Source organism: Orbicella franksi, chromosome 7 (assembly GCF_964199315.1).
Source record: "Orbicella franksi chromosome 7, jaOrbFran1.1, whole genome shotgun sequence".
Lineage (NCBI taxonomy): Eukaryota > Metazoa > Cnidaria > Anthozoa > Scleractinia > Merulinidae > Orbicella > Orbicella franksi.
Window position 1 is genome coordinate 15,134,380 of NC_138151.1, and position 14,032 is coordinate 15,148,411.

General features: G+C 40.8%; 1 protein-coding gene across 5 annotated transcripts in view; it reads left to right on the top strand.

Moving 5' to 3' along the window:
- Positions 1–14,032, top strand: part of LOC145491892 (uncharacterized) — a 99,407-nt gene that overhangs the window by 51,936 nt on the left and 33,439 nt on the right. For all 5 annotated transcript variants that reach the window (XM_081471175.1, XM_081471177.1, XM_081471176.1 and 2 more), the window contains 13 exons: positions 454–648; positions 1,205–1,356; positions 1,882–2,050; positions 2,267–2,401; positions 3,164–3,316; positions 5,394–5,740; positions 6,501–6,666; positions 7,372–7,705; positions 8,790–9,989; positions 10,439–10,824; positions 11,752–11,947; positions 12,508–13,132; positions 13,713–13,966. In XM_081471175.1, coding sequence (XP_081327301.1) covers positions 454–648; positions 1,205–1,356; positions 1,882–2,050; positions 2,267–2,401; positions 3,164–3,316; positions 5,394–5,740; positions 6,501–6,666; positions 7,372–7,705; positions 8,790–9,989; positions 10,439–10,824; positions 11,752–11,947; positions 12,508–13,132; positions 13,713–13,966 — 4,312 coding nt within the window. The remainder of the gene's footprint in view (positions 1–453; positions 649–1,204; positions 1,357–1,881; positions 2,051–2,266; positions 2,402–3,163; positions 3,317–5,393; positions 5,741–6,500; positions 6,667–7,371; positions 7,706–8,789; positions 9,990–10,438; positions 10,825–11,751; positions 11,948–12,507; positions 13,133–13,712; positions 13,967–14,032) is intronic.

Consider the following 14,032-nt stretch of genomic DNA (forward strand, 5'->3'; position numbering starts at 1 on the left):
AATATAAATATCAGTGAAATATACATACTAAATGCTTTGCCCACGAACAGTAGTAGAAAAAAAAGTGAGTAGACATACATCTCCAGTTAATATTAGAAACTATTGATGATACCACCCCAAAAATTAAGAATGCGAGGTTAAAATTCATGTGAAGTCTGCATGCGAGCCAAGTGGCCCATCAGGCCGGAGCTTATCCTGGTTTCTGTAGCATGAAGCAACTAGGAGTATTTCTACTCCCCCCTGGATGGGATGCTAGTCCATCGCAGGGTTACCCCCAGCATTAAGTTCGCCAGTACCCATTTATACACCTGGGTGGAGAGAGGCATTGTGCGAGTAAAGTGTCTTGCCCAAGAACACAACACAATGTCTCCGGTCAGGGCTTGAACCCGGACTGCTCGATCCGGAGACATATAAGTTGTCAGTGTGTAATGAATAATTTTTTTGCAACCCCAGGGCTTCTTTTGCCCCACTGGTACTACTATTCCTCAGCCATGCCCATGTGGTTACTATGGCAACTCGTCTGGTGTGAAAAGAAGTGAAGAGTGTGCACCATGCCCCGCAGGTGAGTACTGCGCTGGTTATGGTCTGAAAGAGCCTACCGGACCTTGTGATGCTGGATTCTACTGCAGTGGAAGGGCCTGCACCTCTGTGAGTATTAAAACTGGAATATCTTGGGTTGTGTTAAATTTGAAAATTAACAATTATTCCATGCATGCGTTGTATATGAGATGGTACGTCCAACGAGATGCGGAGTGCCAAGTTGGCTGTAACCATCTCATATCCAACAAGCACCATTGGTAGATTTGTTTCATTAAAAATGCCCCCCACAATTACGCAAATACTTACCATATTTGTGGAGCATGGTATAATGGCTCATAAAACATGATGGCTAAGCCAGTGAAAACTCTTCCAGTGCATTATTCAATGATCCAGTTTTTAATAATATTGTTTAGTTTGGTACATTACTGCATCTAAGTTAATTTTTCTTTTTCTGTCACCTTCATTTACAACGCGCTACCTTGGTATTAATTTGAATAATTTGTTATAAAATTATTTAGGAACCTAAGTGGATTTATCATTTTGCTAGGTTTATAGTTGCTAGGTAAAGAACCTTGCAAAAAAAAAGACATTCTATGTAGATTTACTGTGATTCAAATACTGTACTCTCCCTGTTGTTAGAACTTATTTCTTTTTTTTCTCAAAGGCCCCCCCTGAAGGAAGCCCAACAGGAGGTCTTTGTCCCAAAGGGGGCTACTGTCCACAAGGTGCAAAAACTCCAGAGCCCTGCCCTGTGGGGAAATACAGTGGAACCAAAGGAAACAAAGAACCAGATGACTGTGTCACATGTGACCCTGGGTATGTTATGTCATTGACACTATGCACTACCAAAGAGTAACAGCATTAATTACCATAAGATTGGCAGTACTGCATGTGTTTGCCAGCATACTCAACAGATTTTGTTTTTTTTTCCTCATTAACAGACAGCTTTGCACATAGAAGGCATCATGCTAGACACAAATTGACTGTAATCATTTAAAGAGCTTGTGAAACTTAGTAATTGGTGAAATGTTTAGCTCTTTGGGTGTAATAGTCGAGGAGAAATAGGCTTTCAAAAACTACAAAATTTCTGGGTGCTGAAAGTGTTAATGAGCTCATACATTCTTTGTAAAAGTTTGAGTTTTCAAACCCGTACCACACAAAAAGTATTCAATACTTCCAGCTTAAATTCCTTGGGACAGTTGATCGTACTATTCCATTTCCATATTCAGAACTTATGTTTTTGTAGCTCCATCAGAAACTGTATTGCTTATACTAATGAGGCAAATATTTTAAACAAAGTTTTTCCTATATGAGTTAGCTTAAGTGCATTGTCTCATTCAGATATTACTGTGCTGGAGACACCAACCCTGAACCCACAGGTCCATGTTCACCAGGACATTACTGCACAGGAGGGGCATCTGTACCAACCCAGTTTGTCACAGAAAAGGGCCACTTCTCAGGAGAGGCTGCTGTTTTTCCACAACCGTGTCCAGTTGGAACTTATCAAGAGGTACCTACCACCATCTCGAGTAGAGTTTAACATGCCCACTTGTTTGAGTGTTCTTCTCAAGGGATTTTTCCCCAGTCAGTTGTGTCTGTGTACTCTAGTGGGACCATTTCAACCACAAAGCAGGATGAAAAACCATTGTTTGGGTGTTGCTCCAATAAGTATAATTTTGTAATGGATGACTCTGAACAAAGAACATGTTTTTTTTCTTCTTTGCAGACTGATCGAGCAGAGCGTTGTACAAATTGTACGGAGAAAAACTTCTGTGATAGAATGGGACTTGATTTTCCAACACCGTGTATAACAGGGCACTACTGTCCTCCAAACAGCATCAAGCCAACTGCTTGTCCACCGGTGAGTATAATGATTGTTCATTGCTACCGCTGTAAGTGAAAAGGGTGAATGACAATGTGCTGAAAATTTGGCATAATCCTTGCTTTCTTTGTCTTATTGTGCCCAAATTCGCAATTATCCAATCAGGAGCCATGTCTACTGTCCTGATATCCTGCGATATCAAGTCACTGACCTGATATGGCTCTGATATCATGGTCACTTGGCCAAATTTGAGTATGACCAAAGTTGTCTGATATACTGCAGAAGCGTGCCAAAAGTGTACGATCAGGTATACTAACATTCAAACTCATTTACTAGACATATTGCTGCATTTAGCCTATTTTACTCTGCGCAGAGTAGTCTGCTGTCAAATAAATGCGAATTCAAAAGACTGTTTTGCTCCTCAGTGAGTAACTTTCGTGGCTGCCTTTGTTGTTTACACCGTGTCATACACACGAGGTTGCTTTTATTTGAAAGTTTGTGACACTTGCCCTTTTGCTGGTATTTTTTGTTTTATTTTTCTTGAGTTCTTCAGGTGAATGCACACATTGATATGTTATTGCCAGTTTATGGACTGGCAATAACAGCAAACAGTCCCTTCGCAATCGCTTTCTGTGTGTACAGGGTATAGCAGTTAGTCCATAAATATGCTTAGATATAATTTTATAATAGTTATTTGTTACTTTTTAATTTTTCAAGAATTTTTTCACTGATTTCATCTAATGGCATACAGGTGTTTTTGGTCATAGATCTGTACAGCTAACATGAGGTTATTTTTCCCAGGGAACTTACAACCCAAACGGTGCAACGGCCACAATTGCATCTTGCATACCCTGTGATGCAGGATCGTACTGTAGACAACCTGGCTTGAACGCTACTGAAGGAAAATGCTCTGCAGGGTATTACTGTATAGAGGGTTCTCCAAGCCCAACTCCAGTAAGTTAACTCCACAGTTTAGCACATGCTTTTGTAAGCAGACTCGAAGATAAGATACCATGTGGCATGAAATTTTTGCAGGTTTTAATTTTTGCGATTTTTTTCACAATCTGCAAAAATAATTCCCGCAAAAAAATTTACTCCACTGCGAAAATTATACTTCCAATCATCTCATGAAAAATCTTGATGCCATTTATTTAAAACGTCTTTTTTGTTCAGAAACAAAACTTGAGGCCTATGCATGAAGTGGTAGCGTAGTTTTTTCTGATCCATTGCTGGGCCAATCAACCACAATAAGGCAAGATGTCATTGCAATAGATTGACACTGATTACCATGTTTCATATTTCTGCATGTTGTTTCACTTGTCGATTGCATTTAGTTTAAGCAATTGGAAAGAAGAAGCCTGAAAAAATCAGGGCTTTAATGGGAATCGAACCTGTGACCTCTGCGATACCAGTGCGATGCTCTACCAACTGAGCTATGAAGCCACACATTGGGAGCGAGGCCAATTGCTTAAATTGGAATTGCTTAAATTGGAAAATTTACTGCGATGATCATTCTTCACTTTCATCTACAACCGCTGTTCAAATATGAATTATTTCATATATACTTCACATAGCCTGGTAAGTTAAGTTTTCTAATTTTGTTTCTAAAAGTAGTTAGATAGGGCATCTCTTATAGAACGTTTTCACATGACGTCACGGCAGCCATATTCCAAAACAATGAAACGGGAGCCATGTTGGTGTACCATACCAATCCTGTGGGAGTTCAACTCTTTCCTTATGTAAACACTTCCTTTCATTTCAATAAATTTGCATGGCTGCTGGCCACATGAGTGAAAACGCTCTTATATCTTCACTTAGTTTAGACCATTATAAAGGCCTCGCATATCCTCGTACACTCCACTGATGCCTCGCCGTCTCCCAATAGTACCGGTTCATTGCCCTGCCGACGGACTCGATGCCAGACGTGCAAGCACATAACTTCTCAGACTTTTCTACAAGGCCCAAAGAGCGCACATAACATCCGTGACCACTTCACCTGTCAGTCTGAGAATGTTGTGTATTGCATTTCTTGTCGTCGCTGCAATTGCCTGTACATCGGAGAGACTGGAAGGCGACTACGGGAACGTTTCAGCGAGCACCTCCGCAGCATTCGAAACCGATCGCGCAGGTTTCCCGTAGCTGAACATTTCAACTTTGCCTCCCACTCTCTGGATGACCTCATGGTCTGTGGCTTGAAACAGTGCTCTGGCAGTAACATCAGCTGCAAGCAGCATGAAATGAAATTAATCTTCAAGCTGGGCACGCTTAGAGCGAACAGACTGAACATTGACTTTAATTTTTTGTGCCTGTGGGGCGTGTATCACACATACGCGCGCTAAAACAATGGTTTTCCTATTTGTTTACTGTGTACTTCATGCGCGCCCTAACCGTGTATGCCTATGCGTACAGTTTTTGTATGGCGTGGCTCACAGGAATCATTCCACCTACTGAAGAAGGGCTTAGCCTGAAACATTTAGACTAGAAGAAAAAATTTGACACTTTTAGAGCCTTTTGAGCATTATTTCTAATTGTCAGATTGAATGTTTGCCATAAGATATGGTATTGAAATGTGGTTTCACAAAATCGCCATTCCTATCAAGTGCATAGAATCTTTACGGACGAATAGGGCGCAGATGTTGTCTGGTACAAGACTGTTGTTGACCTTATACATGAGCACTGTGGGATTGTTTGGTTTACTGTTTGTAGCCCTGGTGATTTGCAATGGTCATTAGAAAATCATTAGAAATCCGAAGGTCAGACGAATGTTTGCGAACACTTTCCGCACATTTTCTGAACATTTTCCGAAGATTGCCGGAGATGACCAAAGAAGATCCGAAGATGTTTCGATCATGCACCAACAAATTTAAGTGTAGGTAAAGGGACAAAAGAAAAATGTTATCAAAAATGATATCTTCACATGTGAGAATATCATATCTTCACATGTGATGATATCATATCGTTTTTATCAATTTGATACCACTCGGTATTTCGCTGGTGTTTATATAATGAAGACATTTATTTTTGTTTTCAGAACAATGGCTCCCTTTCAAACATTACATATGGAGGCATTTGCCTGCCTGGCTACTATTGTCCGGTAGGCACAGAAAGACCACATGAATTTCCCTGTCCAAATGGAACGTACAGTGACACACCCGGTCTTGAGAGAGAGGAGCAGTGCATTCCATGCGATCCTGGGAGATCATGCACAGGGGAAGGTCTGACAGCACCTAATGGAGTTTGCCGTCCTGGGTGGTACTGTGTTGGCAGGGCTACCACACCCATGCCTCTTGATGGTGTCACTGGTAACATATGCCCTGCTGGTTATGAGTGTCCAAATGGGACAGACACCTTCATTGATTGTAAACCTGGAACTTACAGGTATCTACACAGTTTTCAGTTTGTGGATTTGAATTGAAAAAATGATTTTTTTTTGTAGTTTGTTTTTTTTCTAAATTCTGCTAAAACTATATTACAATTCCATACCTAAAGGTAAGTTAACTACAGTAAACTACTACAATACACTACTTGCCTAAGAACACAATTACAATGCACACTTACAATACAATACCTACAATAGCTTACCTACAATATGCTAATTATAATGAACTACTTACAATACATTACAAAGTTACATTAAACTAATTACGGTACACATGTAATACTTAAGAGTGTTACATTACCTACAATGAACTACTGACAGTACAAGCCTTACAAAAAATCTAATTAAAATCTTGCGACAAACTAATTTCAAAGTCTGCTTACTTTACAGCGCATCAAAATGAAAGTATAATTTAAAATAATTAGTGTCAAAGTTAAGCAATTTAATAGGACAAACAGCTGTCTGTGCCACTGCTACTGCCACCTCAAAAATGTAGTTTGCCTAAAATTGCACTTGCTCTGCAAAACTGTACTTCCATTACAATGGCCACCCCAAACTTTCAGTTTTTAACAATTGTGGATTTGAATTGAAAAGGATGAAAATGGCAATCCCAATTGACCCACGTGGGGTGCTTGTCTTCTCCAAGTTGTCGCAAGCATATTTTCACCTAACTACACCTACTAAATAGAACTCAAATTTAAAACTGAATTTGGCAAAGCATTCGTTAATTTCTCTTTTGTTGTTGTTTCCCTTCTTCAGCAATGTTACTGGTCTCGCTGCATGCTTGATTTGCCCAGAGCGTTTCTACTGCGAGGGTGCAGAAGGAGACAGCAAGACACCCATTCCTTGTCCTAGAGGCCGTTATTGCCCTGCTGGTACTGGAAAATCGCCAGAAAAGTGCCCAGCAGGAACATACAATCCACAGGTGAGTTTTATCAACTCCCTCGGAGATTTTATCAATGGCAAAATAAAGTTTCAACATTGTCTTGGCGTCATTATGTGTATAAGAGATTTTGACGATGCTGGAATAATTATTTTAATCCCCATTTCTATCGCTTTTTACTGTTACCCACCAACATTACAATGTTAGAATTTCGGTCATGAGAATCAGGTATATACCTTGTTCCAAATTTAATGCTATTAACCAGTTCTTGTATGGATCTACATTTGGTTTTTGACTTGACATTTTTTTTCTTTAAACTAGAATACCCAATTTTTTATCCCCGTATGGGTCTAATGATGGTATTAATTGTCCCTAATTGTTAAAGGCCTATTACACAAAGCCCCCAAACAACTAAGTTTCACGACTCAAAATAGTTGCTTAAAGTAGCCCAGTCATGGTATTTGGCAATGTACAAGGTTACATTTAAACTGAAGGAAACCTGAAAATAGTAGTTTACTAAGAGAGAAATAACACCAAAGAGATAATAATAAACCATACCGAAACAAGGATGGTTAAGGATGGGGAAGATTAACATTGATAACAAATGATGAACTTTCACAAATTTAGGCAAAACTTTTTAAGATGGGCGACACATGATCTATCTCCTTTAAGAATCTGTTTGAAGCTATAAATGCCCGCAATGCTGCTAGTCATTCCCAGAATTCACCAACCTTGTAATTCTTTTAGCTGGGCCTTGCTCGTGAAGATGAATGTCAGCCCTGTCCTGCTGGGAAGTTCTGTGGTGGAGCAGCAGTTGAATCATTTCCAAGTAACATTTCTGGAAACTGTGACCCTGGATACTTCTGTTTGCTGGGTGTGAACACACCACGCCCCAGTCGGAATTTCACAGGAGTGGGTGGTGTTTGTCCTCCTGGTGCTTATTGTCCTGAGGGAACCTCAGATCCCATTGGCTGTCCCAGTGGCACATTTTCAAATGTGACTCTGTTAGAGAGTGCTAGCAACTGTACACTTTGTTCTGATGGCCACTACTGTGAGGAAACTAACCTCACTGAAGCAACAGGTGAGATAGCAGTGTTTTGTGTCTGTATAGAATGGCAGGTGCACAGTATGTCGAGTTCATTAAAGGACAGTGATGAACCAAAAGTCTTTAATAACACTCACTTTCTCTTAATGTAATGAAGACCAATGAATAGTTGTCACCATGAGTAGTTTCAACTAAGAAAGATCAGTTTCGTAAACACCAGAAATGTGTAGCGTGATCTTGTTGAGGATTGCTCTTTCAAAGATATTTTGAAGTTAGAGTCATGCGCAACCGAACTAATTACCTGGTAGTGTTACTATTTGACTGCTGCTAGTCAGGTTATCATACTGTGAGTATCTGATTAGTATGGGTACTCAAATGGTGACAAATGAAATTACGCGTTTAGTCAAAATAGGTCATTTTACAGTTGTCTGCTCGGTGACCTGGCCTTTGAATGGCAGCGAGGCTTGAGTTGGCCTTGTTTTGATACAGACCTCACTGCTTTTGGCATGTAAATACACCTAGTTAGCATAAGAACAGCTTGATTTACACAACAAAAGCAGTGAGGTCTGTATCAAAACAAGGTCACCTCCAGCCTCGCTGCCATTCAAAGACCAGGTCACTGAGCAGACAACTGTAAAATGGTCTATTCCTGAGCCTTTAGGCAAGGAAAATTTTTAGAATTGTGACAAAATGTAAGTGAAATTATTACACTTACAGTCGTGGGTGTTTGACTTGTTTATGGCATCAAGAAATTTCGCACCAAACTTTGTCATGGCAGTTTTGTAAATTCTCATGTGAAATTGCATTAAAAAATGCTGATATTTTGCACTAAAATTAAGGAGTAATTTTTAACATATCAAATAATTGGGCTTTTGTTGCGATGTTATTTGTTGTTAAGACTCTAAAAGATGATTGGTCAGCTTTATTGGGTTTGTTGAGGTTGTGAATAGGTTTTCATGAGCTTGAGAGTACATTGTCAGAAGTATTAGAGGTGATTTCTGACGTTTTGACTTACAACAATGATAAATGCTTTTGCTTGCTGTTAGCAAATAATATAAGTCGTACCATGGTAAGATTACTCAGCTCTCCGTGTGTAAACGTTTGTTTTTTTGTTACATAGGCAAATGTGCCCCAGGCTTCTATTGTAGGAGAGGCTCTGATACAGCAACACCTGCCAATGTGTCAGCCATTGGAGGACCTTGTCCAAAGGGCCACTTTTGTGAACTTGGCACTGCATTCCCACTGGGTTGTAGAAGAGGAACGTACAATCCTAACGAAGGAGAGGCTGCTTGCTTTACGTGCCCTGCTGGGTATTTTTGTCCCGAGAATTCCACTGACTTCAACCCCTACCCCTGCCCCACAGGTCATTTTTGCCCAAATGGGACAGAGTATGCAACACAGCATCCATGCCCTAAAGGTTACTTTAATGGGGCGACAAAGGGTGTAAGTTTATCAAACTGTACTGCCTGTCCCGGTGGAAAGTACTGTAATGAATCAGGACTCTCAGCACCTACTGGACTATGCGCACCAGGGTATTTCTGTGTCAATGCTGCCTTTACAGACAGACCTTTAGATTATGACAACTTTACATCTGGTGACTGTCTTTGCCCAGCAAACTCTACTGGAGGAGAGTGTCAGGAGGGATTTTTCTGTCCTGAAGGATCCCATGAACCCACTTCCTGTACTGGGGGATATTTCTGTGAAGGTAAAGGGAAGGCTACTGTCACTGCACAGTGTGACCCTGGCTGGTTTTGTACCAGTGGTGCTCAGGTCTCTCAGCCATCTGATGGGATCACTGGAGACATTTGTCCACAGGGAAAGTATTGTCCAAGGGGTACTGAAGTTCCTGAGCTCTGCCCCCAGGGAACATTTTCAAATAACACTGGAAACAGTCATGAAACGAATTGTGCTAACTGCACTGAGGGATCGTATTGTGAAACCAAAGGATTAACAAAACCAACTGCGCTTTGTTCTGCAAAGTTCTACTGTCCTCCTGGCGAACGTTTGGACAAGCAGAATTCATGCACCAAGGGACATTTCTGTGAAGAAGGCAGTCCAGCTCCTGTCAAGTGTCCCTCAGGAACTTACCAGGATGAGATTCAACAGGACTCTTGTAAACTTTGCCCTGCTGGTTATTTCTGTGACAGTAGCAACGATCTTAGCGATTTCTCAAGCTATAACTGTCCAAATGGGTTTTATTGTCCCAATGGAACAAGATATGCCACTGAGTTTGGCTGTCCAAATGGAACACATGGTAATGGTACCAACCTTTTCCATCCTGATCAGTGTGTCAAGTGCCCACCTGGAAGATTCTGTTATGGTAAGGGTGGATATTAATTTCTAGAACTAGCATAAAATAATGGTAGCTTATGTGTTTGTGTTAAAGTAAAAGTTCTTTATGAACACTTAGTTAATTTTTGAATTGGTCCTTCATATTGTTCTTTATATGGCCTTGCTTTGTTCTGGGTAACTCTCTCTGGCTGGCCAATTTTTAGACGATCCCCCTTTATTTCCACCCTCATGCCTCTTTGTTTACTGGTCCTTGATCTTACACTTGTCTGTTGTCTTCTTTTCCTGCCCCTTCCTTGAGCTCACATCACCAAAGTTCAGAACTTCAATTGGTTCTCAAAATTGATATCTCAGTCAGCAGTAAGAGAATGCCACTGGCATTACAACCAGAAATTCTTAGAGCCTTACGTTTTTAAAGCCAAACACCAAAACCCAGGGCCTCGTGAACAAATGCGAACTTGAGTTTCCTTATCATTGCAGGTGCATCACCCACTTTCACCGGAAACTGTCAGGAAGGATACCATTGCAGACTTGGTTCTTTCACTCCTACACCTACTGATGGATTCACTGGAGAGGAATGCCCGGAAGGACATTATTGTGTCAGCGGCACTCCTGCACCGGAAAGTTGTCCACCTGGAACATTTGCGAACGCATCAGGACTAAGAAGTATTCAGGAATGTACAAACTGTACACCAGGCCTCTTCTGTAATGGAACGGCTCTCACAGCTCCTAGTGGAGACTGCTGGCCACGGTATTATTGTAGCGGGAAGGCAGAACATCCAGCACCACAAGATGGCGTCACTGGAGGGAATTGCACTCCAGGGCATTTTTGTCCTGGGAGGACACCAAATCCTATCCCGTGCGTGGTAAGTGAAGAGGATGATTTCAATAGACATTTCAATGGTTTCTGGTGCCATCTTCTTTTTTGGGGGGAGGGTCAAACCCAGAAATTACAGTAAATGCATAGGGAAAATCGAGAATCTAGTGTCTAACAACTCACAGATGAATTAAAAAGCTAAAGATACTAGCTAAAAGAATTTAAAAATCACATTTGAGGGAAATGGCCTCGCTAGAAAAGCCACAGTTAAGGTTTTAATTTTTCCATACATTTGTCTGTGAAACCTAGTCACAATTCGCAGGAAAATGCAGAGACATTTGTACTAAATATTAAAAGTGTAATTCCTCGCCTGACGGCAAGTCTATGTTCTTCAAATTTTACCAAAAACACCCTCTGTCAATCACGCTCAACTTATTGGGCATCGAACTTTTAACTTTTCCCATACATTTACTGCAATTTTTGCTGTGTTTGCACCCAGACAAGACGGCTTCAGAAATCGTGGAAAGGTCTGTTCGTTCCATGACATATTGAGTGGCATATCCGATTTGGTGTCAGATGATTGATCTCCTCATTTTTCAAGCCTATTTAATCTCTTAACAACTTTGACATTCAACGATTTTTACTCTTGATAATGATGTTAGATACAATGAAACGTCGAATTATGTTACTCCTTATATTTTCTGGTTAAATGCTTTAACAAGCAAGTGACCATTCAATCTATTTAATTTTGTTAGGTCAAGTGTATCATTAGTTTAGGTTGGCTGATGTTATGAGCAAAAAATCCACACAACTCTGGAGGCTTGAATATCAGTAGATGTCATTGGAAGATCAAACAAATAGCTCCCAGTTAGGATTGTAATTATTTTCAGTACCTGTCTTTTCTCCAACGTATTAATACTGTGTTTGATCACTCTAAGAAGTTCAAAGGTTAATCGTATCTACATGATTTCACTAGGATGGAACGTTTATGAAGGACCCTCTCGCAGATGCATGTTTGGACTGTCCAGCTGGATTTTTTTGTGTGAATGACAAGAGTCAGGACCCAGAGCCTTGTCCCCGAGGATTCTACTGCCCGGCAAAAACAGGCTTTGATTGGAAACCCTGTCCGAAGGGAACGTACGGTGATTCGCCTGGTCTGGCTAACGTGACCAGTAAGTGTCCTTTCATAGCATTACGTGGTGGATCAACATCGTTTGTGCTTAGATGCTGGCATATTTGTTATATTCTTGAATGCCTTCTATACTTAATACATTCTATACTTTCTCACGAGAATAGGATCATAATCTCTTGACTAAATACTTTCTAATACTTACACTTGGTATATCAAGGTCGTTTGTGCTAAAATGCAAGCATCATTGTTATGTTTTTGAATACTTTCTATGTTAAGCAAGTGGATTATAGTAAACGTACATTTGAATGGCGGGATAAATAGAGGTCTTCGCAGTTATGCACGCAACTTAGGTAGTTGCGAGTATAAGGCCTGAATAAAATTAGACATAAATGGGATTTGAACCCATGACCTCTGTAGTACCGATGCATTTCTCTGACAACAAAGCTATCGAGCAGCTTAGAGCTGATCTTGGTGTGAGTTAGACACTCGTAGATAGTGTACAAATGCAAGAGAACGTATGTTGTGTCAAGAACTGGGAAATTATGGCATGCTTTAACTAACCTAAAATAGCAGGCCTAAAATAATAGTTGCTTGTTCCAGGTTGTCGTCCCTGTGACTCTGGCAGGTTCTGTGCTCATGAAAATGCAACAACTGTAAGTGGGGTGTGTGATGCTGGCTTCTTCTGCCGTCGTAATGCTGAATCAGCCACACCTAGTGCAAGTCAAGATTCAGGACCATGTCCAGAGGGCTTCTACTGTCCTGCTGGCACAGGAGAACCAGACGAATGTCCCAGGGGCACTTTCTCTAATGTGCAATTCCTGAAAAATGAAAGTGAGTGTCAGAAATGCACAGAAGGTCATTATTGTGGAGAGCTTGGCCGCAGGAATGTCTCTGGACCCTGTGATCCTGGATTCTATTGTCTAAAGGGATCCAAGATCCCTAACCCACCGAATGTAACAGAGTCTGGAGGACCTTGCCCCATTGGCCATTATTGCCCAGAAGGAACATCCTATCCATTGGGCTGTCAAGCTGGAACATACAACGACCGCACGGGGCAGTTTGAATGTGAGCAATGTTGCGCTGGTTTTTATTGTCCTTCCAACTCAACAACATGCAACCTGGAGTGTCCCAAAGGATATTACTGTCCTCCAGGAACTGAAGCACAGTTTGATAACCCATGCCCCAAAGGATATTTTAACAATGAGACACAACAGCAGAGCTTGAGGTTAGCACATGTCCTAGATGTATGATTGAAGCATGAAAAGTTACTTTAAAAGTCATTTAAAAATAAATTAATACGTTAGTGAACAGCACTTATGGCCTGTACCCAACGCAACCAGCAGTAATTGTTGATGTGAAGGGGTTTATTCATGTATGACTCGAACTCTTAACTATACATATCATTGCCAGTAGTTTCTACAAGAAAATGATACAAATTCGTTACATGAAGAACAGAAATACCTACAGACAGCATTTGAAATACGAGTCAAAAATGATTAAAGGTAACGTTTACCTGACGATTTGGATACGGTGACAAATGGCAAGAATGAACGTAACGTTGCTTGTTCAAACGTGAACAAACCATTTAAATCTACATACCCCACACAAAAGTAAAAGTTTTCAAACATTGCCGAGGTAGACTTGGCAACCGTAATAAAAAATAACAGGGGATTGGCTTCTACATGACCAGTTACAAAGGGACAATCGTTCTCATTTGTTGTATCTTTGGGCATGTTTTTGGAATGAGATCAAGAATCTGACTAGCAAGTTCAATAGTAAACGTTTCAAACGTTGTTTCATTGTAGTGGCTGTACTCCATGTCTGCCTGGCAAGTTTTGTGGTAGAGCTGGCCTTGAGCAACCAAGTGGTGATTGTGTAGGGGGCTGGTACTGCATACGAGCGGCCTGGTCTGACAAACCGGTTGATGTGGGCGTCCTTGGATACTGTAATGCTACAAATACGAGTGGATGTTTCTGCCCCAATACAACTACAGGGGGTGTCTGTCAGCCTGGGTTTTTGTGCCCTAACGGGTCACGAGAACCAATTCCGTGCTTGAAAGGTACGACAAATACATTCAAATCAAGTTCTTTGTTTCATTGGGTTCACTAACTTAATTTGGGAAGTT